General features: G+C 47.0%; 3 protein-coding genes across 4 annotated transcripts; 1 reads left to right on the forward strand and 2 right to left on the reverse strand.

Annotated features, from left to right (window-relative positions):
• Positions 1-193: 193 nt before the first annotated feature.
• Positions 194-7,928, forward strand: sacm1lb (SAC1 like phosphatidylinositide phosphatase b). The gene is made up of 20 exons (XM_028426278.1): positions 194-263; positions 709-806; positions 1,268-1,342; positions 1,647-1,774; positions 2,073-2,222; positions 2,721-2,780; positions 3,067-3,100; positions 3,190-3,291; positions 3,449-3,534; positions 3,619-3,705; positions 3,943-4,011; positions 4,094-4,173; positions 4,244-4,342; positions 4,437-4,575; positions 5,239-5,308; positions 5,830-5,902; positions 6,012-6,105; positions 6,628-6,720; positions 6,798-6,855; positions 6,931-7,928. Exons 1-20 carry the CDS (start codon positions 235-237, stop codon positions 7,065-7,067), a joined length of 1,761 nt encoding a protein of 586 aa, XP_028282079.1. The 5' UTR covers positions 194-234; the 3' UTR covers positions 7,068-7,928.
• Positions 7,929-10,057: 2,129 nt separating this feature from the next.
• On the reverse strand, positions 10,058-18,805 carry slc6a20 (solute carrier family 6 member 20). 2 transcript variants are annotated; one of them, XM_028425132.1, is made up of 11 exons: positions 18,536-18,805; positions 16,668-16,808; positions 16,153-16,244; positions 15,809-16,036; positions 14,052-14,162; positions 13,741-13,982; positions 12,967-13,129; positions 12,297-12,498; positions 12,069-12,228; positions 11,814-11,979; positions 10,058-11,052 (listed from the first exon to the last, which is right to left on the reverse strand). In XM_028425132.1, the coding sequence occupies exons 1-11, from the start codon at positions 18,657-18,659 to the stop codon at positions 10,885-10,887; spliced, it is 1,797 nt and encodes a 598-aa protein (XP_028280933.1). In that variant the 5' UTR covers positions 18,660-18,805; the 3' UTR covers positions 10,058-10,884. The 2 variants fall into 2 exon arrangements, with proteins under 2 accessions (XP_028280933.1, XP_028280932.1); XM_028425131.1 differs by lacking the exon at positions 10,058-11,052 and adding an exon at positions 11,161-11,228 and having other exon boundaries at positions 18,536-18,796.
• A 3,070-nt stretch (positions 18,806-21,875) lies between these two features.
• On the reverse strand, positions 21,876-23,858 carry ggctb (gamma-glutamylcyclotransferase b). The gene is made up of 4 exons (XM_028426152.1): positions 23,748-23,858; positions 23,532-23,677; positions 23,296-23,428; positions 21,876-22,037 (listed from the first exon to the last, which is right to left on the reverse strand). Exons 1-4 carry the CDS (start codon positions 23,856-23,858, stop codon positions 21,876-21,878), a joined length of 552 nt encoding a protein of 183 aa, XP_028281953.1.
• Between the last annotated feature and the right edge of the window lie 531 nt (positions 23,859-24,389).

Here is a 24,389-nt window from a genome sequence, read left to right on the forward strand (position 1 = left end):
ATGACTTTTTGCAGCTGAGGTGATGCAGGTTTGACTGAGTATTATTATTATTATTATTATCATTATTATTTAAATCAATAGAAGTTCTGTAGAAATTGGTTACAGTACTGTATATATCAGAACTGCGGTCGGGTGCGCGCATCCAAGCAAGGGGTTGGGTTGGTGGGAGCGCGCCCGTACAGCTGAATGCGGAAGTAGCCGTTGACACGTCACTGAGGTCAGACAGGAGGAAAGATGGCGAACACATACGAGAGTTTCAGCCTGTAAGTGCCTCCGATTCTCACTGAATGACACCTCGGAGCTTCTTCCGTCATGTTCGGCTTGAATGAGCAGTCTGTTAGCCTCGGCTCACGCTAACGCGGCTAACGGCGAACATGTCAGCTGAGTGTTGTTAGCACTAGCTTGAACGTCACTCGCCGCGGAACATATGCTAACGTTAAATGTGCAGCAGGCAAAGTTTTCTCCGCAGATTTCCACCTTTAATGTGGCTTCGTGTGACAGCGGAGAGTCCGTGTGGACTCTGTAACAGAACCTCCGAGCGCAGAGAGGTCTTTGGTGCATTTTAATGGACGTTTAGCCGTGTGTGACGAAGCAGCTGCTTCCAGTTGAGCGCAGTGCGTTTCGCCGTTTCTGCTGTTGATGGCGCTTCTGCTGTGTCTGTGTTGTGTGTCTGTGTTGTGTGTCCGTGTTGTGTGTCTGTTCCACCAGCCGCACCACACCAGAGAAGTTTTACATAGAGGCGTGTGATGATGGCTCCGTGGATGTCCTGGCTATTGACAGGGTGTCTACAGAGATGACGCTGACAGGTAAGTCCACTCCAGGTGTGGGATTTTGGGGTCCATGTCATGTGTGTTATGCTGGTATTGATCATATCACTGTGCACACACAATCACAGCAGGGTCCTGGCCTCTGAACATCTGGTCTGAATCAGCTGAAACCAGCAGAAACCTGCACCAGGTCTTCACATGCAGCAGTGTCCTGCTTTCTATTGCAGTATAATTACATGCACAGACTGTTTACACACATGTGAACTCACCAGCTAGACAAGAGTCTGTGTCACACACGCATGCAGCGCAGCAGGAATAACAGGTTGAGCCAAACCTCCTCTGTGGGGTCTGAGAGCTTCGTACCTGGAATTCAAACAGCGATTACACATACAGTCTATATATATGTGTGTGTGTGTGAAAAGCCAGAGACAGTAGGAGTCTGTTTGTTGTCGTCCCTCTGGAGCCTCAGTAACAGTTTCTGTCCCTGTGTTGGTCCTCAGTGAGGAGAGACGTCCCTGCATCAGCTGAGACCAGGCAGATATGTGGGCTCATGGGGACCATGCGTTTGGTGGCAGGTGAGTGGGACCTCCATGTACCAGAGGAGTGGGAGGACTTCATGCTGCTCTGCTGTGTGTTGTTGTTGTTGTTGTTGTTGTTGTTTCTTCATACCTGCTTCACTGTCAACAGAGCAGGATGCAGAGATGAGCCGATAAAAATGCAAACATAAAGCTCAGTAAATAAACAAACACAAACACCAGTAAACACAGAAGCAGCTCGGAGACGTGGCACGGCACTTCATAGACACCTTAGACCTGAAAGACTCACAGAAGCAGTGACTGAGCAGATGATGGAGGAGCCGTGATGACCTGTGTGTTGCAGGCATGTACCTGGTGGTCATCACAAAGAAGAAGAAGGTGGGAGACCTGCTGGGCCATGCTGTGTGGAAGGCTCTGGAGTTTGACATCATCTCCTATAAGAAGACAATACTGCACCTGACCGACAACCAGGTACAAGGATATGTTGCCGTTTGTCTCCTCAGACCTGCACGAGTACACTGTATATAGAGAAACTGATGCAGTGATCAGATTACTTGCTGTTTCCTGTAATGTCCTCTAGATGGCGTCAAAGCTCTGAAATCATTCTATCAAACTGCAGATGTTTCAGTGGAATGATTTTATGCACCAACATGTGACAGGACCTCGTCTCTCAGCGCAGACCGAGTTCGCTGGCTGTAGATCCTGCTGCCTGGACTCTGCAGCTCCACCTGTCTCAGAGTGTTTGTCTGTCACTTGTCTTTTGTCACAGATGCAAGACAACAAGAGCTTCCTGTCCATGATCAACAACGTGCTTCACACAGATGGCTTCTACTTTGCAACAGACTACGACCTGACCCACACTCTGCAGCGCCTGGCCAACACCAGCCCAGAGTTCCAGGAGATGAGTCTTCTGGAGAGGGTGAGATGCGACAACTGTCGTATACACATGTGCCGTAGCAATCAATCAAATCAATCAATCCACCTGAGTCTGCTGCTCACACACGGTGCTCAGTGATCTGAGTCCAATGATTTTAGAGCGGACGGTTTCTGTCGCATAGAGAGATGGACTGGAACCAGTACATCATCATCAAGTCATGACACTCTGTGAAAGGGTGCTAGGAGCAGTTACGCTCCCTCAGCAGGTGCTGCCGGCATCTTCTGAGGAGCTCCTCAGATGTACAATATGTACAATATTATCATCAACATAGGTATCTGCAGATGTTGACCCGGTAATGAAACCTTCTGTCCGGCCGTCTCAGGCTCAGCGGATGCATCGAAATGATGTCATCATGTCAGAAAACATGCAGAAGTGGAGCGAATAGCTTAGCATCGGCGCCATCTTCAGGTGTCGGCCACGCCCACATTCACTCTTGTGTGTTTGGTTTTGTGTGACACGTGGTCATTTTCTGGGTTCCAGGCGGATCAGCGGTTTGTCTGGAACGGTCATCTGTTGAGGGAGTTCATGGCCCAACCAGAGGTGAGAGAAAGATCAACCTCAGCCGCTGTCCCCACACTGATGATACACAAGACATTTACTGTGAAGGATCCTCCACATATTTTGATATGTTACCATTATCACCTTAAGTTCAGCAAAAAGAGCCGCAGAGTGCGGCCATGTTCCCTCCACACTGAACCATTCACACCCTGTATGAATGACGTGTCACTTCCTGCTGTCTCTATTCTCCGTATTTCCTTTGTTTCCATTTCATTTTTGCCTCCAGGTGTGTGACGTTGTTTTAAATCTTGTTTTTTTTATTCTACAGTTACACAAGTTTGTGTTTCCTGTTGTCCACGGCTGTATCCTTTCCTGCCTGTTCATTCTCTGCAGTGATATTTAACATGAACGTCGGAGTCGTTGAGTTTCTTAACATTTGTGCTGCACCCAGTCATCATTATGCAGTCGAGCTGTATCAATGGAAAGGTGTTTGAGTGGAGCATTATCTCCAGGAGGAGCTGTTTCAGAGCCGGAGTCCGCTACTACGTCCGAGGTACACCGCACACGTTAACCCTGTGATGTCCACGAGCTGAGAGTTATCACAGGAAATGTCTGTCTGCACTGAGAGGAGCACTGAATGTCACACAGCAGCTGAGATGCAGCAGATTCGGTGGACGTTAAGTGACCCGTCGACCGTGTTTTGTCTCCAGGCATCGACTCAGAGGGACATGCTGCTAACTACGTGGAAACGGAGCAGATCGTCCAGCACAGCAGCGCCAAAGCTTCACTGGTTCAGGTGAGACGTCGTCCTCCACCCTGTCCTGCTCCGTCCCCATCAGAGTCAAACAGAGTCACCTGTTACACGTGTTGTTCTTCACAGACCAGAGGCTCCATCCCCTTCTACTGGTCGCAGAGGCCCAACCTCAAGTACAAGCCGAGACCTCAGATCAGCAAAACAGTCAACCACGTAAGTCTCCTTCACACATCTGTACTCACCAACAACTAAAAAAAAACACACCAGCAACTGACCTTTGGTACACTCTGCAGAGCTCACAGGTTTTTTTTGGCTCATTGATGACGTGGAGGTTGGTCCTGGTGTTGGCCTTGAGCTGCAGGTTTCAGGACTTTAGGTTCATGATGCATCCGAGCAGGATTCAAACAGAGGTGCACTGATCTGGTCTTCTCACTTCTTCTCTCCTCTCAGCTGGACGGATTCCAAAGACACTTTGACTCTCAGATTATTCTCTATGGAAAACAAGTCATTTTAAACCTGGTGAGACTCGGACTCTATCCTTTCATAAAGGAAAGCGACCCCCTGACACCATCAACACGTCGTTTCATTTGTTCTCTCACAGATTAACCAGAAAGGCTCAGAGAAGCCGCTGGAGCTGGCGTTTGACAAGATGGTGACCGGCCTGGGTAACGGCATGATCAAGTAAGGTTCCCTCTCTGCCTTCACGTTTGTTGGGTTATTTAAGTGTGATGTATCCACTCCCTCTCTGCAGGTACATAGCTTTTGACTTCCATAAAGAGTGCAGTCGGATGAGATGGCACCGCCTGCAGATTCTGCTGGACATGGTCACTGACCTGCAGGATGAGTTTGGGTCAGTGTGCAGTACACTGTGATATTCAGCAGCCTAGATGATGGAGAGTTTCCCCAGACATCCCTCTGAAGTAATGCTGTGCGTGTGGATTCAGGTATTTCCTGGTGGATGCAGATGGGAAGGTGCTGATGAACCAGGAGGGGACGTTCCGCAGCAACTGCATGGACTGTCTGGACCGCACCAACGTCATCCAGAGCCTGCTGGCCCGACGCTCGCTGCAGTCACAGCTGCAGGTACGAGCCCGTATCCTCACAGTTTAGTGCTGCTCCTCCTCTCTTTCTTTTTTAAACTCACATTCTAAAGTCAGTTTGTCATCGGACACTGAGCAGCTGCACGGTGGCGTTCTGAGAGTGTGCCGGAATGTTTAATACGTAAACGAGAGCGCTCATTCAGACTTTTATCGGCAGAGAGGGAGAGACAGGATTGTCTTCAGTAGGTGTGTGTGGTCACTGATTAACCTCAGTGCATGAGCTGATGCTGCTGGAGGACTTATAGTGATTTTACTCTCAGTCACTTGCAGGTTTCAGCAGCCCACAGACTTATTAAAGAAATGCAGGTTTAGTGAGATATGCTCATGATATTGAAGGTGGAACTGCTGTGTGTCAATTATCTGTGTGACAAACACACACAGGTATGACACACAGTAGACAGTAACATGGCAGTGCTGGGCAGCAGGTGAAGGGAAAGATAAGCTTTTACAACTACAGGCTTTACAGTAAGTGTCATCAAGCCTCTGTGTGTTCTCACAGCAGCTGTCCAATAAAACCTCTTCTGTTAACTGCCCCCATCCAGCCCTGCTGAGCCAGACGGTGGTACGCCAGTCCCCCTTTGAAGGGGCTGATGAGCCTCAGGTTTAATCCTCACCTCACATTCTGTGTGTTATTGTGTGTCTGCAGAGAATGGGAGTCCTCAACAAGGGCCAACGGCTTGAGGAGCAGACAGACTTCGAGAAGAAGTATAAAAGCGGTGGGTGTTGCACCACACAGACGCTGGCCTCCATCAGACCTACGTAACGCCTCAGCACGCCCGCCTGAGCCGCTGCTGCTGGTCAGCCAGAATATTTCTAAGCTGTCAGGCCCTGCGGTATCTGGCACCAGCATGTTAGAGCTGCCATAAGAGCAGACGGGCTCCACGCCTTTCTCCATTTATGGTCGGCTCCTCGGACCCTCACAGGCCTCATTGTTTCACAGGAACAAGTCATTTGGTGTTCCCCTGTGTGTGAGAGCTGAAAGGTGCCCCTCAGTCAGCATGAGTCAGTGGTGTCACCTGTGTGACACAGCGTGAACATCGATTACATTCACCCAGCTGTCAGACAGGTGCTGTGATTGTAAACTGAGGAGTCAGACTCACACACAGGTGTGTATGTGTGGAGGATGCTTTAAGATAATCCACACACACACACACCGCAGGGTTCAGGCTGTAGTGTGACAGTGTGACTGTGTGTGTGTGTGTGAACTGAGCTGTCACTGTGTTGTGTTCACATGCAGCCTGGGCAGACAATGCCGATGCCTGTGCCAAACAGTACGCCGGTACCGGTGCCTTAAAGACGGACTTCACCAGGTGAGTTTTGTCCTCCGCTGCCTTGCCGTGACGAACACCTCGCAGCTTTGTGTGTGCAAAATGATCCAGATTCAGCCTCTGCTCCTTTCACTGTGTCTGGATGCTTCAGGACAGGAAAGAGGACTCAGTGGGGACTCGTGATGGATGGCTGGAACTCCATGATCCGCTATTACAAAAACAACTTCTCTGATGGCTTCAGACAGGTGCGTGCAGACTATTACTAGATGCCAGATTAGCCTCATATGTTGCTGTCGGTGAAGGAGGAGCTCTGCTTCTGGCTGTTTTAAGCTGTTAACCGTTAAAAGTCACCTTCGTGACCCTGAAAACTCTGACTTTGGGCTCCACATACCTCGGTAACCCGTTAATCACACCCCTCAGCTAACACGCAGCTGCTGACAGTTCAAATCCCCCCCACCTGTTTACACTGAAGAATCTGCAGAATCTGAAGTATACACACAGCTTTCTCACCCTCACACACACTCGCTCACATTAATGTTCAAACACCCGCGTAATACAACATTTACACAACGGTGTCGTTCAAAGAGAGATGAACAGAACAACCTGAGGTGCCGTTATTTCCAGATGTTGCAGTGTGGGCACGTTTGTAGACATAAAAGCTTCATTCAGGAAAAAAATGACGGCATCAGGAAGATATTGTATGGATTTACAGTTCAGAAGAGAAGCTCTGAGATGATGAGATTATAATCAGTAACATGTGACCACAGGACTCCATCGATCTGTTCCTGGGTAACTACGCTGTGGATGAAGCTGATTGGACCACTCCGCTGCGTGAGCCCAAAGACTGGAAGTTCCTGACAGTAAGACCAGTTCTCAGTGTGTGTTTCTTCTGGTCGTGGTGATTTTTAATCTGACCGCTCTTCTTCTCCTCGACCAGTTACCGATCATCATGGTCGTGGCCTTCTCCATGTGCATCATCTGCCTCCTCATGGCGGGTAAGACAAACGGCTGTGAACTCCAGAGACAGGATTTAGATGCGTTGGTGTTAAACATGTTGACTCTCCCGCCAGGTGACACGTGGACCGAGACCCTGGCCTACGTTCTGTTCTGGGGGACAGCCAGCGTGGTGACAGGCGGCCTCATCCTCTTTAATGGACGGGACTTTGTAGATGCTCCCAAGCTGGTCCAGAAGGAGAAGCTGGACTGAATGTGTGTGTGTGGAAAGCAGCTGGGTCCTGGCGACCTCACCACCTCATCCTCTAGCTTCTCATCACAGTATCCCCAGCACCAGCAGGCCTGGAGCCTGTACTGACGCCTCGGCTGGGGCGGAGGAGGGTGGTGGGCAGCGGGACCGGCCCGGTGTACAACATCACTGAAAAGACTAGGAGCATGCGGGCCAGCTGCTGTCCACACTGCAGCCGCTGTGGTGGACAGGACTGTCTGTCCACTGGTTTTATGGAACCTCTGGAGTTTGTTCTGACTGGATGTTAAAGTACTGTAGGACTTCACGGTTTTCACTTCATTCCCTTCCTGGATGCTTTGGGATCAGGTCTGGAGCTGCTGCTGCTGCGACATCAGAGCGCAGCTGTAAATGAATGACTGTATGTCCTCCTCATTCGCCTTCTTACTTCTTGGTGTCAGTATCTGTTTATCCATGTACGGCAGCTCTGTGCTGTGTAGGACCAGTAACTGTCCCGCTCCAATGCTTTGAAGAGATCTGCAGTAAAACTCGTCGTACCGTCAGAAGCTGTTCGTTTTTAATATAAATCCATCTGCATCTGTTGGAATGATGCCTTTAACCCTCAAAAGTCTCCTCTGATTATTCCACTACCTCCACTTTCAGGCTCTTATCTTGCTCAGTGTGTCATCCAGGCTTTCTTCTTATGACATGTGCATGTTTGTATTTTAGCCTAGTTATACTAAGTGAACAACAAAAACCATCTCACCTCAGCACCGCCGGGACCCGGAGCAACACAACATGGGCTGAGAGACGGATGTGAAAGACTGTATGACCAAAAAAAATGTCATTGGTGCCATTTAAAAATACAGTTTAACATACAAAAATACATTATGTGTCCAAAAGTATGTGGACAGCCTCCCTCCACAGGTCGACTTTTCTGTCTGGTGCATTAGTGATTTGTAAAGCCTGATGAAGGGTGATGAGCTCAGGACATATTTGTGCAGACAAATACCCTCTAAGAGTGAGTCAGTGGATGGAGGTTTGAACTGTTGGTCTGGAAACAGAAACATGTTCTGCCGGTTTGTCCATCAAATGTCAGATCTAGGAGACTAAGGGGTTAAGATTTAGACCTTTATTGTGTCCGTTTACTTTTGGTAACTATAACAGTCTGCACCTGCAGTACAGTAGCCAAACGAACCACATGTGAGCTGTAACACAGGCTGTGTGTCTGACTGATGTGTTGAGTGGGGTCAGGTTGTGTGGTTGTGTTTGGTTTGTGACCCACCTCGCTGTGATACAAACACTCCCACAGGTACTGATCAGAGAAGACGGGTGGTCAGTGTGGAGCTTCTGTCGGGTTCTAAAGGGTTAAATAAAATGTTGCTTAATCATTTCTGACAGCGTGATGACGAAGCAGAAAACACAGTTTATTACAGCTTCACTGCTTAAAAGATAAGCGCTCCTACAATTACACAACAATGATTCTGACACTGACAAACAGGCTGTCAATCATTAGGACAGGCAGACGTTAACCACACGGGGACGGGTAAAAGACCAAAAAAGTGAGACACAGGAAGTGTTGGTTTAGTGTGTGTGTGTGTGTGTGTGTGTGTAAAAATGACCACAGACTGAACATTTGACTGTTTGTTGTTGTTGTTTTCAGGGGCAGAGCTGGACCTGGAAGTGTTTTTGTGGAATATTCTGATCTTTACTGGTCGACCTGTCCCGCCCTGATGAAGCATGATGAGGTTTTATTTTACTGGCAGAGAACCAGTGTGACTAGAAAACTGAAAAACATGCACAACACCATGAATGTAGCGCCTTCTACAACGGACACAAACACTTTGCTGCATCATCTTCAGCTGCGTCCATCACAGTTTTAATCATACTTTGATCATTTGCTGCTGTAAGATGAAATCTATTTTAGGATTGTTTTATCAGTTTTGTTATCAGTGACGTCACAGGTACTTTGAACAGCCTTGATCTGTGTTCATGGTTTAATTGAGCGTCTACTGTTTCGCTGCGGAGCATTGGATGTTTTATTGCTTATATTGTTTTATGGGGCTCTTGTGGTTTCCTTTTCTTTTTGTACTTTGAGATATAACTGAAGCAGAATGTTTGTCGACCTGCGCACAGCTCTGCCTGTATGAGGTTTATAGAATGAATGTGGATGGGAGGGACCATCTGTTAGAGGGGGAGCAGGGGGAGAGGCTGGTGTAAGAAAGAACAAGTGTTCAGTAATGATGCGTGCATGAAGGTGTCGTAGCTGAATAATAGTCAATGAATCGGTCCGAGTACAGAACCCTGTGGAACTCCATGGGTGGGACCGCTCAGTACATCATGTGTGGGTACTACAAGCAGACCTGCCCTCTGTGATCTGAGTGGTCTATCTACTATATAATGGAGGGAAGGACCTTGAATGTTAGGAGGAGGATTTAGAAGTTTCTTCTGGGTTTTACTGGAAACCAGTGAAGAGAAGCTAAATCAGCTGGAGTTCTTTCAGAGGGTCATCTGGACCTCCTGACAACAGTGAGTCCAGTCTGAAGTGACAAAAGCATGGAGAGGTTCTTCAGCATCACTCTGAGAGGATGCTCCTGATCTTAGCGATATTACGGAGGCCTGAGAGACCTGTTACATCTGTGCAGTCAAAGTTAACTCCGAGGTTCCTCACACCGAAGGCCACTGTCGTCCAAAGAGAGAATGTTATCAGATAATCTAGATCTGAGATGTTTGGGTCCAAAAAACAAGTGTTATCACAGTTTAATAGTTTCTATAGTAAGTTTCTAAATAATATTTTAAACAGGATGGGACCGAGCACAGAACCCTGTGGAACACCATGACTAACAGGCAGGAAACAAACTGGACTCACTCTGACCGGCCTAGCTCTGTCCCTGTAATCCTATAATCTCATGTTCTAATCTGTGTAACTAAACGCTGGGATCTGTGGTGTCAAAAGCAGCACGGAGATCCAGCAAAAGCAGAACAGAGACCAAAGTCCAACACACACACACACACAGTGTACACAGTGTATTTAATAATAAAAATAAGCTGGAAGATAGAAAGATATTATTAACTTCTTGGCACAGAATAAAAAGCAGAAATCACATGTCCAGATATTAGCTCATTAGTCGGCACATATCTACAGTATATACACAGTTTACATACTCGAGTATAACGTTAATGTTTTGGTATTAAAAGTATGTTTGGCACAGAGGCTCTATGTTCTGATGGCAGCCCTTTTAACACAGATAGAAAAATACTATGTATTATAACACTGATGTAAGAAAATAATTTGTACACCTTACACACACACACAGGGTGGAGCTTAACACAACCTCCAGTCACATGTCCAAGTGTTCAAATGAATCACAGAGGAAATTCAGCCGGAGTTTACAGCAAACATTCATGTTTCATTTCAGGCAGCTTGTTGGTGGTGTAGGTCCCTTTGCTCGTGTTTCACTTAAAAAAAACAAAACAAGTACACGCAACCTTCTCTAATCCCACTGCTAGTCTCTAATCCAGTGTTGGAATGTGGAATGTTCTACAAATAAACCTGCCCGCGCTGCTGAGAGAGGCCGACTGAAACAAACTGTAAACTGTGATGTGAAATACTGTACTACAACTGTCTGACCGAGAGACAAACCATAGCTACACAACAACACCACAACAACTGGAGATGGTTCTGGTTGATTGAGAGTGTGGATTAGAATCTGATGAACGGACTTTAATACTGACAGAAAGCAGACAGTCGCTGGAAAACCTCCAGTTTACAGAACACCGCTGTTTAACCTGATGTTTGTGTCTCTGCTCAGCACAGGCGGACAGTCCTCACACACTCTTGTCTCTAAGCAGACACCATGCTCACGAGCTCCGGCTTCCGACGACTTCCGTGCTTCCTCTTCCTGCAGAAGACGTACAGAGCCGTGAGAGGGACGCAGCTGACGGAGGACACCAGCAGCAGCCCGATGAAGACTTGTCCAAAGACGGGATACTCCGTCACCACAGATTTACCCTGAGGAGGCAACAGGTCAGCTGCTGGTTAGTTACTGAAGACATCAAACTCTTTCACTCTTTGCAGCTATGTAAAATACAACTTCTCATCTACAGACTGACAGAGGACAGAGACCGGAAGAACTGGCGTGGACAGCAGAGGACGAGGACCTGCAGGCTGGACTCGAACCCAGGCTACTGCAGTGGGGACAAGGTGACTGTGAGTACTTTTAAAGCAGCAGCCTTCAGGGCTGAGACATGAAGCCCATGTGGAAATATTACAAAATTGTAGTTCCCCCTGCAGCCTCTTGGGGCTGTCTCCAGAACTGAGTCAATCCCCACAGACCTTCATGTTAAAATGTCCAACTTTAGAGAGGAAGAAACATGTTTACAGCCTGGTTTTGGTTCCTTTTGGATTAAATTAGGATTTAAAATTACACCTCATTGGGGGTGACACACCTGTCTCTTTGAGTGACAGATGTGTGTGCTGTCTCACGGTATAAGCGCCGCCTCTTTTCCTGTAATGGGATTTTAGGCAGATTGTGACACTGCCAGCATGGCGACGCCTTTTTATCTAAGGCAGAATTTCTTCTCTCTGGTTGCTAACATGTGGCTAAACGAGGCTACAGAGGCTGCTATGGGCCTGGTTGTTGACTGTGGGTCAGCTGAGAGGAAGGAATGCTAAATGCTGTTAGCTTAGCATTCTGATGTAGCAGCGTGAGTCACTTCAAATATCTGATTCAGTAGTACAAAACATGGAGGATTTAAAAAGAGGTAACTCACCAGCTCTTTGTCCCATGCTTGGTATGTGGGCGTCCCTCCCATGGTGTAGTTGATGATGTAGAAGATGAAGAGGGCGATAAGAAGAACAGGACTCACCACAACCCACATGGTCTTCCAGTACCAGTTGGGACGGTGACCAATCATATCTTCGATATCTTTTTCAAACCTAAAATTTAAGGGGTTAAGGGGTCTGATCTTTATCTGTAAATTTAAGCACACAACGGCCCCACAACAACCACACACACACACACCCACCTTCTGATTCCATAGATGTAACTGACAGTTATGACCTCGATGAGGACGATGAACAGCAGAGAGAACGTGGCTCCATAGTCATTGAACATGGTGAACCAGTAATTCCCCGGTGGGGTGGTGAAGCCCAGGCCAAGCAGCATGCAGAACAAACACACCAGACCTGCAACACACAACCCCTCATGTGATAGGTGCTACTGGTGAGTGATGCACGCACAGTGGGGATCCTACCGTTGAACAGCTCGTTGCTCATGTGGGACAGCATCTTGAAGTCTCGTAGTGGTGTGATGATGGCCGTGACGTTACCCAACATGCTGCCCATTCCCAGCAGCAGCAGCATGATGAAGTACAGCACGGACCACAGCTGAGACAACGGCATGTTCTTGATGGCCTCGCTGTACACGATGAAGGCCAGGCCTGTCCCCTCCACAGCCTGAAACAGACGGAGCACACGGTTCATGGCTGCAGAAGCAGAAGCGGTCATGTTAGCACTCATGGTGCTTCAAATCTAACCTGACCTCTTTCAGATCTTGCCACCTCACCAAGGAGTCCCTCAGGGATCCATGCTGGGGCCCCTGAATATCTTCATACATGGCTTCTAATGTCACTTCTACGCAGATGATACTGGACTCTAACCAAGCCTCTCTCAGACTGAACTCTTTGTCTGGCTCTTGCCACTGAGGAGCAGATCTAACCATGTTGCGTTGTCTCTGACGTCAGGTCATGCTGCCTTCTACCAAAAACATCCCAATATCCCATATTGCTAACACATATAAAGACCCCACACATGTAAACAAACAAACCTAACATCCACTTACTGAACATTAATCCCTGATTAGTACGCTGGCTTGGATAAAAACTGTGTCAGTATGGAGTAAACCTGACCCGGTGAGGAACGTACCGTGTCGAGTTCGCTCTCCAGGTTACAGTCGTCATATTTATCGGCAATCTGAGCAAACTGCAGCGGGTGTGTTGCGTTCAGCTTCTCAATCCAATCGAAGACATTGTCCATGGAGATGCTGTCCTCGGCTAGATCAAAGGTGTTCATCAGCAGCACGCGGGTCCTGGAAGAACATGAAAAAGGACCATTACACAAAAAGACACAAACTTTAAAAACGGACGTATTTCGACGTGTGTGTTTCGTTTAGGCCGATTTATACTTCTGTGTCAAATCGTCCGTGTACTCCCGCATAGCCCTCTGCTGCGTGTTTGGACGGCTTGGAGGCGGTGGTGCCGTGGTTAGCACAGAAGGTTCAGAGCAAGAAGGGGCCTATGTATGTGGAGTTTGCATGTTGCATGGGTTTTCTCCGGGTTGCCCGTAGGTGCAATTGTTGCCGAGTGATAGATTGGTGACCTGTCCAGAGTGTACCCTCTCATGGTGGGTAGCGGTAGCAAAGTATTTCCATTATTTGGACTAGGCACCAGAATTTTTAAAAACGTCTTGTTGACTACAGACATGAATATAGACAATAAAAACAAGAATTGTTCACTGAAAATAGGGAATGGCAGAAGCTAAACAATCAACCAGAGTGGTGAATTGGGGTACGGCGACGATTCGACGCAGAAGTATAAACCAGGTCGCTGTTGTGTAAGATTAGTGCCTAAACCACCACATGACAGAGCATCCATCTAGAGTTAAAAGGCGCACACATCATCACAGAACACACACACACACCTCTCCAGGCAGTTCTCGTAGTTGACGGTGGCCTTGAACCCGTAGATGGCGAAGGTGACGATGCTGGCAAAGATGGAGGTTCCGCTGTTGATGAAGGAGACGATGATGGCCTGCCGCTCAAAGTTGTTGTTGTACTGGTTGTAGCTGGCAAAAGCTACGAGTGACCCAAAACCCAAACCCAGAGAGAAAAAGATCTGAGTAGCAGCATTGATCCACGTGGAAATGTTGGCAAGCTCTTCCATCTAAAAGCAGACAGACAGACGTCAGCCTCCATCACTGCAGCAGACCCCCACCCCTCTGTGCAGCCTTACCTTAGGTGTAAACATGTATTTGATACCGTTGGCGGCTCCGTGCAGAGTGATGCCCCGGATCAGGTAGATAACGAGGACCACGTACGGAAATGTGGCAGTGAAGTAAACAACCTGCCAACGAGCGTAGAGTGACTGTCAGAGCGCAGATATGGTGTTTTTCAAAAGTATGTGGACACCGTGTGCGGCTTTAAGCTGTAAAGGTGTAAGTCCTAATGCTGCAGTCTATTGATGATGACTGTTACATTATTGACTGATTGTCTGAGATTAATCAATCAGTGTATTCTGACATTCGATGGAATGTGGTCCCAACAGTTTCAACCTTCCATTCATTGATCGTTGCTGCAGCTTCAGAGCAGGTCATGAGGATTTGTTTCATAAATGATAATATAAATTGAATTGGAGATCACTGGCACAGTATCTACCTTTTATAAATATGCTCTTGTTACATTTTCATCACTGTAAGCAGTGTTTCACACAGACCAATGTGTGGTGGCATCTCGGTGTCACATCGGTCGGCGAGTTGGTCATTGGTGGTTGTGGCAGTTTTAAAGCTACAAGAAGCATTTTGAATCGAGTTAAATCTTAATTCCCTCAGTTAGTTCTGAGTGATAAGACAAATAAATACATACTTACTTGAACCCTGCCTGGACCTTCCCCCACCTCAACTCCATACATTACAGGCCAGTGGAATGAGTTTGCTCAGACAGACCTGTCCTTTCTCATGTTTCCTGGATGACTCACCAAATTGAAATTAAAGTTCTTACTTTAATTTGTGCCTAGTTTAGTTCTAATCTAAGGAATGGATTACAAAAACATCTGAAGCTGAAGGTTTTTATTTCACTATATGAACTCAACACTGACCTCATATATCAGCCTGTTCTAGTTTTGTAAAATGACATTTTCTGGTAAAATAAAGGTTAAAATAAATAATGTGATATAACCACGTAAATACATTAATAGCATAAATACTATAATCAGATATATGGAACTACTAAAGTTACAACAAGGCAACTAACTGATTAAAAAAACAGCTTTTGGTGTTATTATTTATATGTGACTATGGGCATATGACGTAGTTTATCTCAACCGTAACCGCGTTTCACCTTAAATCACCTAATGTTTGCTGCGTTAGAGTTAAAATTTTAACTCTAATGGCGAAATGGCTGAAAGTTGGCGTTACCGCGGTAACGTCTGAATGCGCTGTGGCGTTTCTTCACGCTTTACCGTACATTTCAGCATAGTCGCGCAGCATTTTTAAAGTGTACACAGCGCGACCGTGTCTCTCCAAAGAGTAGATGGGATGAAGCAGTACAGCAGCGTGGAAGAGACAAGCAGGGTTGGAAAGACGTTATCGGTAATGCCGTGCTCAACAGCTGACTTTGCTGCCTTCTTTTTTTTTCTTCTATTGTGTGTACGGTCCACGGGCCGCATTGAAGACGCAAGCGGGCCGGATGTGGCCCGCGGGCCGTACTTTGCCCAGGTCTGATTTAGATGGTAACTTTGTGTGTTTGTCTGCACAAACAAATGATCTGTAGAGTTTGATGTGGAAGAAGTCGTCTGTCTCGACCTCATCACCCTTCATCAGACTTAACAAATGTTTAATGTGCTGCACAGCGACCCAGAAACATGGAGGAAGGGCGTCCACACATTTGTGGTTGTGTAGTGTGTGTTATTGCAGCAATCATATGGTCATTTGTACAGAACGAACAGATGATTGTGCCGACAGTAAAATATTATTTATTGTTATTATTTCATACCTTTCCGGTTGATTTTACTCCCCGCACAACAAACAGGTAGGTGATCAGCCAAGCTAGCACGAAGCACAGAGCCTGGCCCATGTGAATGCCTCCATTCTCTTCAATGGTGGGGGAGATGTTGAGTGTTTCTCTGTAGAAGAAGTACTGGGTGGAGGAGGCCTTTTCACACTCTTCAATGGGACCTGTCCGGTTAGAATTAATGGGGCAAACCGACCACGGCAGGACTGACTGTGGTGGGAATGAGCACAGAGCAGAGTCAGAGCGTGTACACATACACATACACATATGCAGTTGCAGAATTCGCTCGTGTTATATATGTAATATTTTTTGAATTAGCAGCTCACTTGAAATGAATGAAAGAGGTACCAGAAACTCCAGGCATTGATGATGTTGTAATAGAGACACAGATAGAGGGACGTCACAACACTAGCAAGACCTAAAACAAAGAGTTAAAAATTAAAGATGCACATCGACGTGTGAAGTTCAGGAGCGTGGATTCTGCTTCACAGGCTTTTGTTTAGACAAACAAACTATGGACAAAAGTTTGTGGACACCCAGCCACGCTGTGTTGGCGGGCCTCCATGTTTCTGGCTCCCTGTGCAGCCTGTTAAGCTTTTGCTAAGACAGACAACTTCTTTCACAACAAACTGTAAGGATCGTGTGTGTGTCTGTGTGTGTGTGTGTGTTATCATTTAAATCCTCATTTGTATTGTGTTGTTTTGGGAACTGTTAGGAACATTTTTTAGGAAATCTTCCACTGGTTTGTCCATCAAATGTCAGAATACAGTGATTGATCATAAACAGTTAATCAATAATGCAAACAACCATCAGCTGCAGATCCAGCAGACTGCACACTTACCCAGTCCTCCTAAATAAGGGCTGATGTTGGACCACGCCCTGATGCTGCCTGAACGCATCTTCTGACCAATGGCAAGCTCCAGGTAGAATAAGGGCACGCCTTCCAGAACCAGCATGAGGAGGTACGGGATCAGGAACCCTCCTGGAAGAGGAAGACCAGCTGAGCTCGGCTCGGTCTACTGCTTCCTGTTAGCCAGCCGCTTTAGCTTAGCATAGACAGAGGCTAAATGCTAAGTGCAAAAAAACATTCAGTCCTATAAATGAGGTATTTTATCTCAGACCTGTTCAGTCTGGGTTTTGTGTCTGTGTGTGTCTGTGAGTGTGTGTTTACATGTCAGCATGTTTCTGCTCTTTAAGGAGCTCATAAAAAGAGCTCCTTAAAGTTAATCTTTACGAGGACCTGCTTCTAACTGAACAAAGGAATTCAAAGACTTTTCTAAGAATTTTGTCTCTCAGGGACAGATTTAAGTAAAGAGTTAAGGGCTAGCTGTCGTCATGGTAACACGGAGGACTTTACTGATCGATCAACACTGACAGAGTGCTTTATTTTTTTCTTGCAGTATTTGTGACAGATCACACTTAAATGAACATCTATGTCCACACATCGTAGTTATTGATTTAATGTCAGTTGCCGTGGTTACCCAGCTGTAGCAGAGGATTTTGGGGACGCTTCCAAAAAATATGGGAATGATTAACAGACATATTTCCACACATCCTCCGACGCTGACCTGTAGTCTCTTTATCTTAGGGTTAATAAAACACCTTGTAGTTCCATGTAGACGTCTCTGCATATTTGACCCTGAGGGAGTCCTACGTACGTTTAATCAGTCATCGGAGCTTTACTCCTCTTTCACACATTGATTTTACGCTTTAAGCAGAATAGATGTTAGAAAGAGAAAGAGTTCCTCCTTCCTTCCCGTCTTAAGTCATAAATCTGTGCACGCCGCTGGAAGGTGTTTGATCTATTGTTAGGCGATATCTATCTACCTTTTCAGGACTTACTGAAGCAAACTCATTGTTTTCACTGGACGTGTAATTACAGTGGCTGTGCTCTCATTGCTCAGTGATCCATGCAGACCCGACAAAGACGGAACAGTTCCCCCCTCAGACCACATGATCATTCTGTCTGGACCCTCTCAGAAAGTCTTTTCTGTCTGATTGCTCCTGTCTGTCCTGTAACACTGATGAATACCACTCATGATGCTCCTCACAGACCGTGTTTCTCCACATGAGCTCATTGTTATTCTTCTGACTGTGCTGCTTTTGAAACACAACCATGTTACGAGGACTGGAGGACTGGAGGACTGGAGCTGTCCTCACATGTCCCGTCTTTAAGACCAGTACTGTGTGTCAGCAGGCATGTGGGGTTCCACAGGGGTCCATCCTGGGTCCTCTTTTAGAGCCAAGTGTTCTGTCTTAACTATGCAGATGACCCACACATATACATGAACACTGACCTGTGGCCTCACCGTGAGCATGTGGGACATCTGAGATCAGACCGCCTGCTGGTTGTCCCATGAGTTTTGGGACCTAGAATAACCTCTGAGATGAGCTCAAAAGTAGCTGTATTATAATATATAACTACACTTAAGTTCAAATGTTATGTCTGACTCCGCCTTCACAGCTCTGAAGCTGCGGGAGTTTTACATGATTCCTTATTTTTTAATCTTGTCTTCTGGTTGTAAATCCATGTTTGAAACTTCTTTGAATCTTTTTTCTATGTTAATATTTGCGTCACTGAAGCAGGTGATCAGAAATATTAATGACAAACACACCATCAGAGCGCGTCGGAGGACAGGTGTGTGTCCACTGTGTGATGATGATGAAGATGAAGCTTTGTTTAAAATGAGCGGCTGGCTTCTGACTTACCTCCTCCGTGGCTCTGACAGAGGTAAGGAAACCGCCACACGTTCCCCAGTCCCACGGCGTACGACACGCAGGCCAGCACGAACTGCGTGGGGTTGTCCCAGCTCGGTCTCGCATCTTTCTCCATGCTGCTGCTGCTGCTGCTCGGTCCAGACTCCGCCTGCTCCAAGTGTTCAGGTCGGAGCTCCGCAGCAGAATTAAACTCGGCAGACTCGCAGAACAAAATGTGTGTGTGTGTGTGTGTGTGTGTGTGTGTGTGTGTGTGTGTTGCCAGCGGTTTATAAACTCAGTGTGATTTCAAAGCGCTCCCTCAGGAGGAGGGTCCTTCTAACAGGAGGCTCATTATGGTTCGTGATACTGAAGGACTACATCTCCCATGAGGCTTTGCTGCAGTCTAAACTGAAGTCTGCTTGTTACTGAGTCAGAGCTGAGACATTTCATCTGTGGAGTTATTCTGTGAACGTGTCAGAGTTTTGATGTTGAAGCAGAGTTTAAACTTTAATGTCAGAATTTTTAGAATTCTAAACTTTTTCAAAGCAGAATTTTGCCTTTTCTCTTCTTTCTTCTTTACATTTATGTAAAAGCAGATGTTATTCTTAAATTTTTTTCATCATTTTAATATTAATACCCCAAAAAATGCCTTAAATCACAGAATTTAGAATTTGATCTCAGAATTTTTAAATCTTTAAAGCAGAATTTTGAATTTCTTCCTTCAGAATTCTGTCAGCAGGTTTTCTTAATCTAATCTAATCAAATAAATTAATCTGTTTAAAAACTAGGATGATGATGGAAACTGCATCTTAAATGGAAACATGAAGATAATTAGGTTGTAGGACTTTGTCACTGGAGGGTTAAAATGAAGAAAGAGCTCCTAATCTTATTAATCTGTCTCTGAACATGTTTACAGTTATGTTCATTATGTTTACAGCAGATTAATTGTACTGAAACAAGTGTAAACTGTGTTTAATCCTTTTTAAGCCTCCGACCCAAAACAACAGCAGTGACTTGTTTCTCAGGTGCTGCAGCTGCTTGTGTAACGGCCCACGTGTGGATCCTCGCTGTGCTCCACTGACCTGCTGCTGGGGCCGCATGTTTTCCAGGGTCTGTTTGGGACGTATGTCTGTTTTTGTACAGTGTTTTTCATCAGTGAATATGAGCGGGAAATCAGGGTTAGGAGGTTAATGAAGGGATGCAGGAGCAGGAATCCAGTCAGTCTGTCCGTCTGTAACCGGTTGTGACGGCCCGCTCAGGCTGAACGGAGGCTGCTCCTGCTGTTTGACCGGACTCAGGACAAACAGACGCTGACAGTCAGACACTGTTCAATTATGGAGGAGAAGCTTTGAAGCAGAGGAGCTGAGTGAGAGTTTAGAAAATGATCAGAAATGTGTGTGTTTTTGTGCAGAACATTAAACACACATGTAGGTGTACAGCAGCAGGTTGGCTGGGTGGGGTGGGTGGTGTCAGGTAATACAGCAGTTTGTACAGTAGTTATGGCGCATGAGCCCAGTGGAGGAGGAGGTGGTGCTGGATGGATGATGCTAAAGTGGTAAACTTTAATCAACTGTTAACTCTTTAATTAAGGTTTTCTTAATCTGTCAGACTTTGGATGTGTGAAGAAGAATCATACATTTTGGATGATTTTCTGCAATAATCCTAAAGACAATGAAAACATCCTACTGTCTGTCTGAACTCATGCTACCAACATCACTGCTGCACCGTACAGCAGCTAATGCTAACGTTAGCTCTGCTCTGCTCAGCTCGATTGTTTTCTGACCTTCAGTGAACATGTGTGCGCTCTGTGTGTGTCTGTGTGCGCTCTGTGTGTCTGTGTGCACTCTGTGTATGTCTGTGTGTGCTCTGTGTGCACTCTGTGTGTGTCTGTGTGCACTCTGTGTGTGTCTGTGTGTGTGTATCTGTGTCTGTGTGTTTGTGTCTGTGTGTGTTTGTGTGCACTCTGTGTGTGTCTGTGTGTGTCTGTGTGTGTCTGTGTGTTTGTGTCTGTGTGCGTCTGTGTGCGTCTGTGTGCGTCTGTGTGTGTCTGTGTGTGTCTGTGTGCGTCTGTGTGTGTCTGTGTGTGCTCTCTGTGTATCTGTGTGTGTCTGTGTGCGTCTGTGTGTGCTCTCTGTGTATCTATGTGTGTGTGTCTGTGTGTGTGTGTCTGTGTGTGTCTGTGTGTGCTCTCTGTGTATCTGTGTGTGTGTCTGTGTGTGTGTGTCTGTGTGTGTTTGTGTGCACTCTGTGTGTGTCTGGGTGTGTGTCTGTGTGTGTCTGTGTGCGTCTGTGTGTGTCTGTGTGTGCTCTCTGTGTATCTGTGTGTGTCTGTGTGCGTCTGTGTGTGTCTGTGTGTGCTCTCTGTGTATCTGTGTGTGTCTGTGTGCGTCTGTGTGTGTCTGTGTGTGTCTGTGTGTGCTCTCTGTGTGTCTGTGTGTGTGTGTCTGTGTGTGTGTGTCTGTGTGTGTCTGTGTGCACTCTGTGTGTGTCTGTGTGTGTCTGTGTCTGTGTGTGTCTGTGTGCGTCTGTGTGTGTCTGTGTGTGCTCTCTGTGTATCTGTGTGTGTGTGTGCGCTCAGCCTTCGGCTCTGTGCTGCTGCTGTGGAGGCCGTGGGTCCCTGTGAATGTGGGCCACAGCTGCACCGCAGAGAGGAATCTGTTTTGCCTGAACCCCACAGACCGGACTCTCTGTCCTACATTCGGCCCTCGGTCTCAGATGCTTTGCTTATTTTGGATGTTGTCAGCTTGGGTGGCTGAGAGGCCTGGAACCCTCTGAGGAACCTGTGTGTGCAGAGGGCCGGAGCAGAGCGGCCGGTCTGGCTGCAGGGGGTCTGAGGGGGACGTGTTTTGTCAACAGGCGTGGAATTTGATATGGTCTGACCCAAACAGTGTCCCGATTCCATCACTAACACCAAAACTCCCAAAACAACTGATAAACAGTGTTACAACGCTCACAATACACAACAACAACAACAACAACAACAACAGAAAACAGCGACACCTGGTGGGCTAACCCGAACACTGCACAGAGAGGTCAGAACACCGAGGCTGATCTGACCTCTGGTGTGCTCCTAAATATAAAAACAATAGGCAGAGGTCATGTGACATTATTGTTCCGACAAAAAGCAAAACACAACAGAGTGCTGCATGAAGCTTTAATAATGTGAGTGAGAGGAAACATCACGGCGGCGTCCTCAGGCTCTGCTGTGACCTAACAAGAGAACGCACACGTGATCAGACCTCGAATGTGTGAACAATTACAGGAAAACATGTTTCTGTCTCAGATTTAGGAAATAATCTGACATAACATTCATAACTCAGATTATTAAGGAGGACCTGTAGTGAGCGGGGCGTCAGGCCTCTGCACAGCGCTCGCTCCTCTCCTTGGCTCTCCTGGCTCGCTCCAGTTCAGCCATCATGGGCAGGGGACCCTCGTACATGTTGGTCTGGATGGCCCGCAGCTTGTCCTGGTAGTCCTTGGGCAAGCCGTTCTGCTCCGCCCCCATCACGATCACCTGCAGGAGCCATGAGAATATGTTTCCAGCTTTCAGCCTTTCAATGTCTTCACACACTTGTTGATCCGTTTGTTGTGTTAAATATAATCTAAACATAAAAACCAAACCCTGAGCTGGCACTGTTTGGGTCATAACATTCCCACCTGTTGTCATGGCAGCATCATCTGTGTGTCTGTGTGTGTGTAGCAGCCATGTGAGCTGCAGCATGTCAGGATCCAAAGATCACAGTAAATATGTGGGAACACAGAGGGAACAATATGTGCGACACACTATAGCAGACAAAAGTGTGACCACAGAAAAAAGCCGCGCTGTTCGGCATGTTTGGAGCGTTCACATGTACAAAAGAACAATCTGGCATTGTAGCACCACGGGCTGTCAGATCTGTAACACACAGCACGCCGTGATGCGTCCCAGCTGTCAGGTGACAGCGGCTGTGAGCGGGATAATCCCTTTTCCAGATGCTTCACAGAGATAATGACCCCCACACCACCCCCACCCTGACCCCCACCCCCCAGGCCCGGTTCACGATCAGATTCTTTTGTCGTCAATCAAAACAACATTTCAGCAGCCACGTGGAGACGAGCGTCCTCCTGCAGCCAGTCACCTCCATCCTGACTGATCCGCAGGCTGCATCTGTGTTTTCACTGTTAAGCACGTGGTCGGACTGACGTCATGCGTGGCAGGTGAAAAGAACGGTGTGTGTGAGAGAGTGAGGAGCAGAGTTTTCTACTGAGCTGTGATTGGTTGGGAGGGAAGGCGTCCTGCTCCACTGACCCTGCAGCCTGTTTTCTCCACTTTCCGCCTCTTTATCTTGGTCATTTTTTAGTCCTAGCTAAACGTGCTGCACCTCGTTTCGTTCAGAATAATCTTATCTATCCACGCGTGCCATCATTTCACATGATAACACATGTATTTGTTTTCATATGAGCCTCCATATGAAGGAAACATGTAAAATCGTCTTTGTTATTGTTGTGTTTTTACTCATATCTCTCCACAACGTGCATTCAGCTGAGATTTCTGATCATAGTTTTGTAGAAGAGATTGTGTGGAATCTGGAAATGTCAGAACCATGATGGTGGGACGTTCTAGGACTCAGAAATGTAGCAGAATGTGGCATCAGTGCCATTCAGAAAAACAGCGGGTGTATGGGAAGATGGGAGATCTTTGTCACACAGACGAGCAGTGTGTGTGTGTAGGTGTGTGTGTGCAGGTGTGTGGCTCAGTGGGTTTCAGTGTGGTCACTCCGGTGCAGTCTTACCTTTAGGTACTGAGGTGACGGCGGCGCGTACACACAGCTGTTCATTATGTAGGTGCGACAGTTGAGCTCCTGGCCTTTTGTTTTCACTGATACTTCCGCCGGGCTGTATGCACCTAACGTCACATTCTCCTGACTGAGCACGTGCAGAGACATCAACACACACACACACACACGTCATGTCAGTGTTACACAGAATGAAAACATTCAGGTGAGACCATGGTCAGAGGGACCTGTACCTGTCTAAAGACTCCAGGTCAGACACGTTCATCCTCCACACCACGCCCCACACCTCGTCCCCCGGGCTGTGCTCTATAGTGGCCACGCCTCCATGCCACCGGTCGCTGGCCAGGCCTTTATGATTCCCGAAAACTAATTTATAGTCCTGAAACACAGGAGGAAACATTTGATTCCTGCTGATGTGAGGTGTTAATCACCCTGTGTTCGTCCTGTACCTTCAGCCTGGCCACACAGTGAACGGTCGCAGAGGGATTCTTCAGCTGGAGCCGCTCCTTCAGGAGGTTACTTCCATACGCAAAGTACAGGAAGGTGTGATTACTCTCCATGTTGTCATCAGTTTCTGCCAGGAGGAGGAGGAGGAGGAGGAGGAGGATGGTGGTGATGATGGTGATGATGACGACCAGTGCGAGCTGTCGAAGCTGAGCCACGGCGGAGTGTTTGGAGGAGCAGAGGGTGGAGGCGAGAGAGCAGAGCCAAATAAAGTGCCGCTGGCCTTCCAGCACCAGCACACCATTCTCATGATAATCCCCCGCTCCACCACTGAGCCCTATTCACACTCACAATGCAGCGTTCGCCTCATGTGTGGAGCCAATAACACTGAGCGGCACACACACACACACACACACACTTCTGGATAACTCAGGGTTTTTGAGTCTGTTCAAAGGTTTAATATCAAAGAATAACAATGATATTTGTCTGGGAACATGTTTTACTAGATGATAAATATCAGAGCGTGGAGTCATTCTGTAGGTCAGCTACACCTAAAGACCTTTATTCTTAGCTGTAGCCTTGCTGCTATAGGTCTACGTCAGTGTGAGCCCTCCATCACCCTCCACTGTTTTTGCCTTCAGGTGCTT

This window comes from Parambassis ranga, chromosome 16 (genome assembly GCF_900634625.1).
Source record: "Parambassis ranga chromosome 16, fParRan2.1, whole genome shotgun sequence".
Taxonomy (NCBI): Eukaryota; Metazoa; Chordata; class Actinopteri; family Ambassidae; genus Parambassis; species Parambassis ranga.

Coding starts and splice junctions, on each gene's coding strand:
- ggctb (XM_028426152.1), bottom strand. CDS start 23,858: ATGGAGAGTAATCACACCTTCCTGTACTTTGCGTATGGAAGTAACCTC. Junction 23,678..23,747: donor ACTGTGTGGCCAGGCTGAAG/GTACAGGACGAA, acceptor CCTGTGTTTCAG/GACTATAAATTAGTTTTCGG. Junction 22,038..23,295: donor CGTCACCTCAGTACCTAAAG/GTAAGACTGCAC, acceptor TGGCTCCTGCAG/GTGATCGTGATGGGGGCGGA.
- slc6a20 (XM_028425132.1), bottom strand. CDS start 18,659: ATGGAGAAAGATGCGAGACCGAGCTGGGACAACCCCACGCAGTTCGTG. Junction 11,980..12,068: donor TACATCTATGGAATCAGAAG/GTGGGTGTGTGT, acceptor CTTAAATTTTAG/GTTTGAAAAAGATATCGAAG. Junction 11,053..11,813: donor AAGCATGGGACAAAGAGCTG/GTGAGTTACCTC, acceptor TTGCCTCCTCAG/GGTAAATCTGTGGTGACGGA.
- sacm1lb (XM_028426278.1), top strand. CDS start 235: ATGGCGAACACATACGAGAGTTTCAGCCT. Junction 1,775..2,072: donor TGCACCTGACCGACAACCAG/GTACAAGGATAT, acceptor CTTTTGTCACAG/ATGCAAGACAACAAGAGCTT. Junction 3,292..3,448: donor AGTCCGCTACTACGTCCGAG/GTACACCGCACA, acceptor TTTTGTCTCCAG/GCATCGACTCAGAGGGACAT.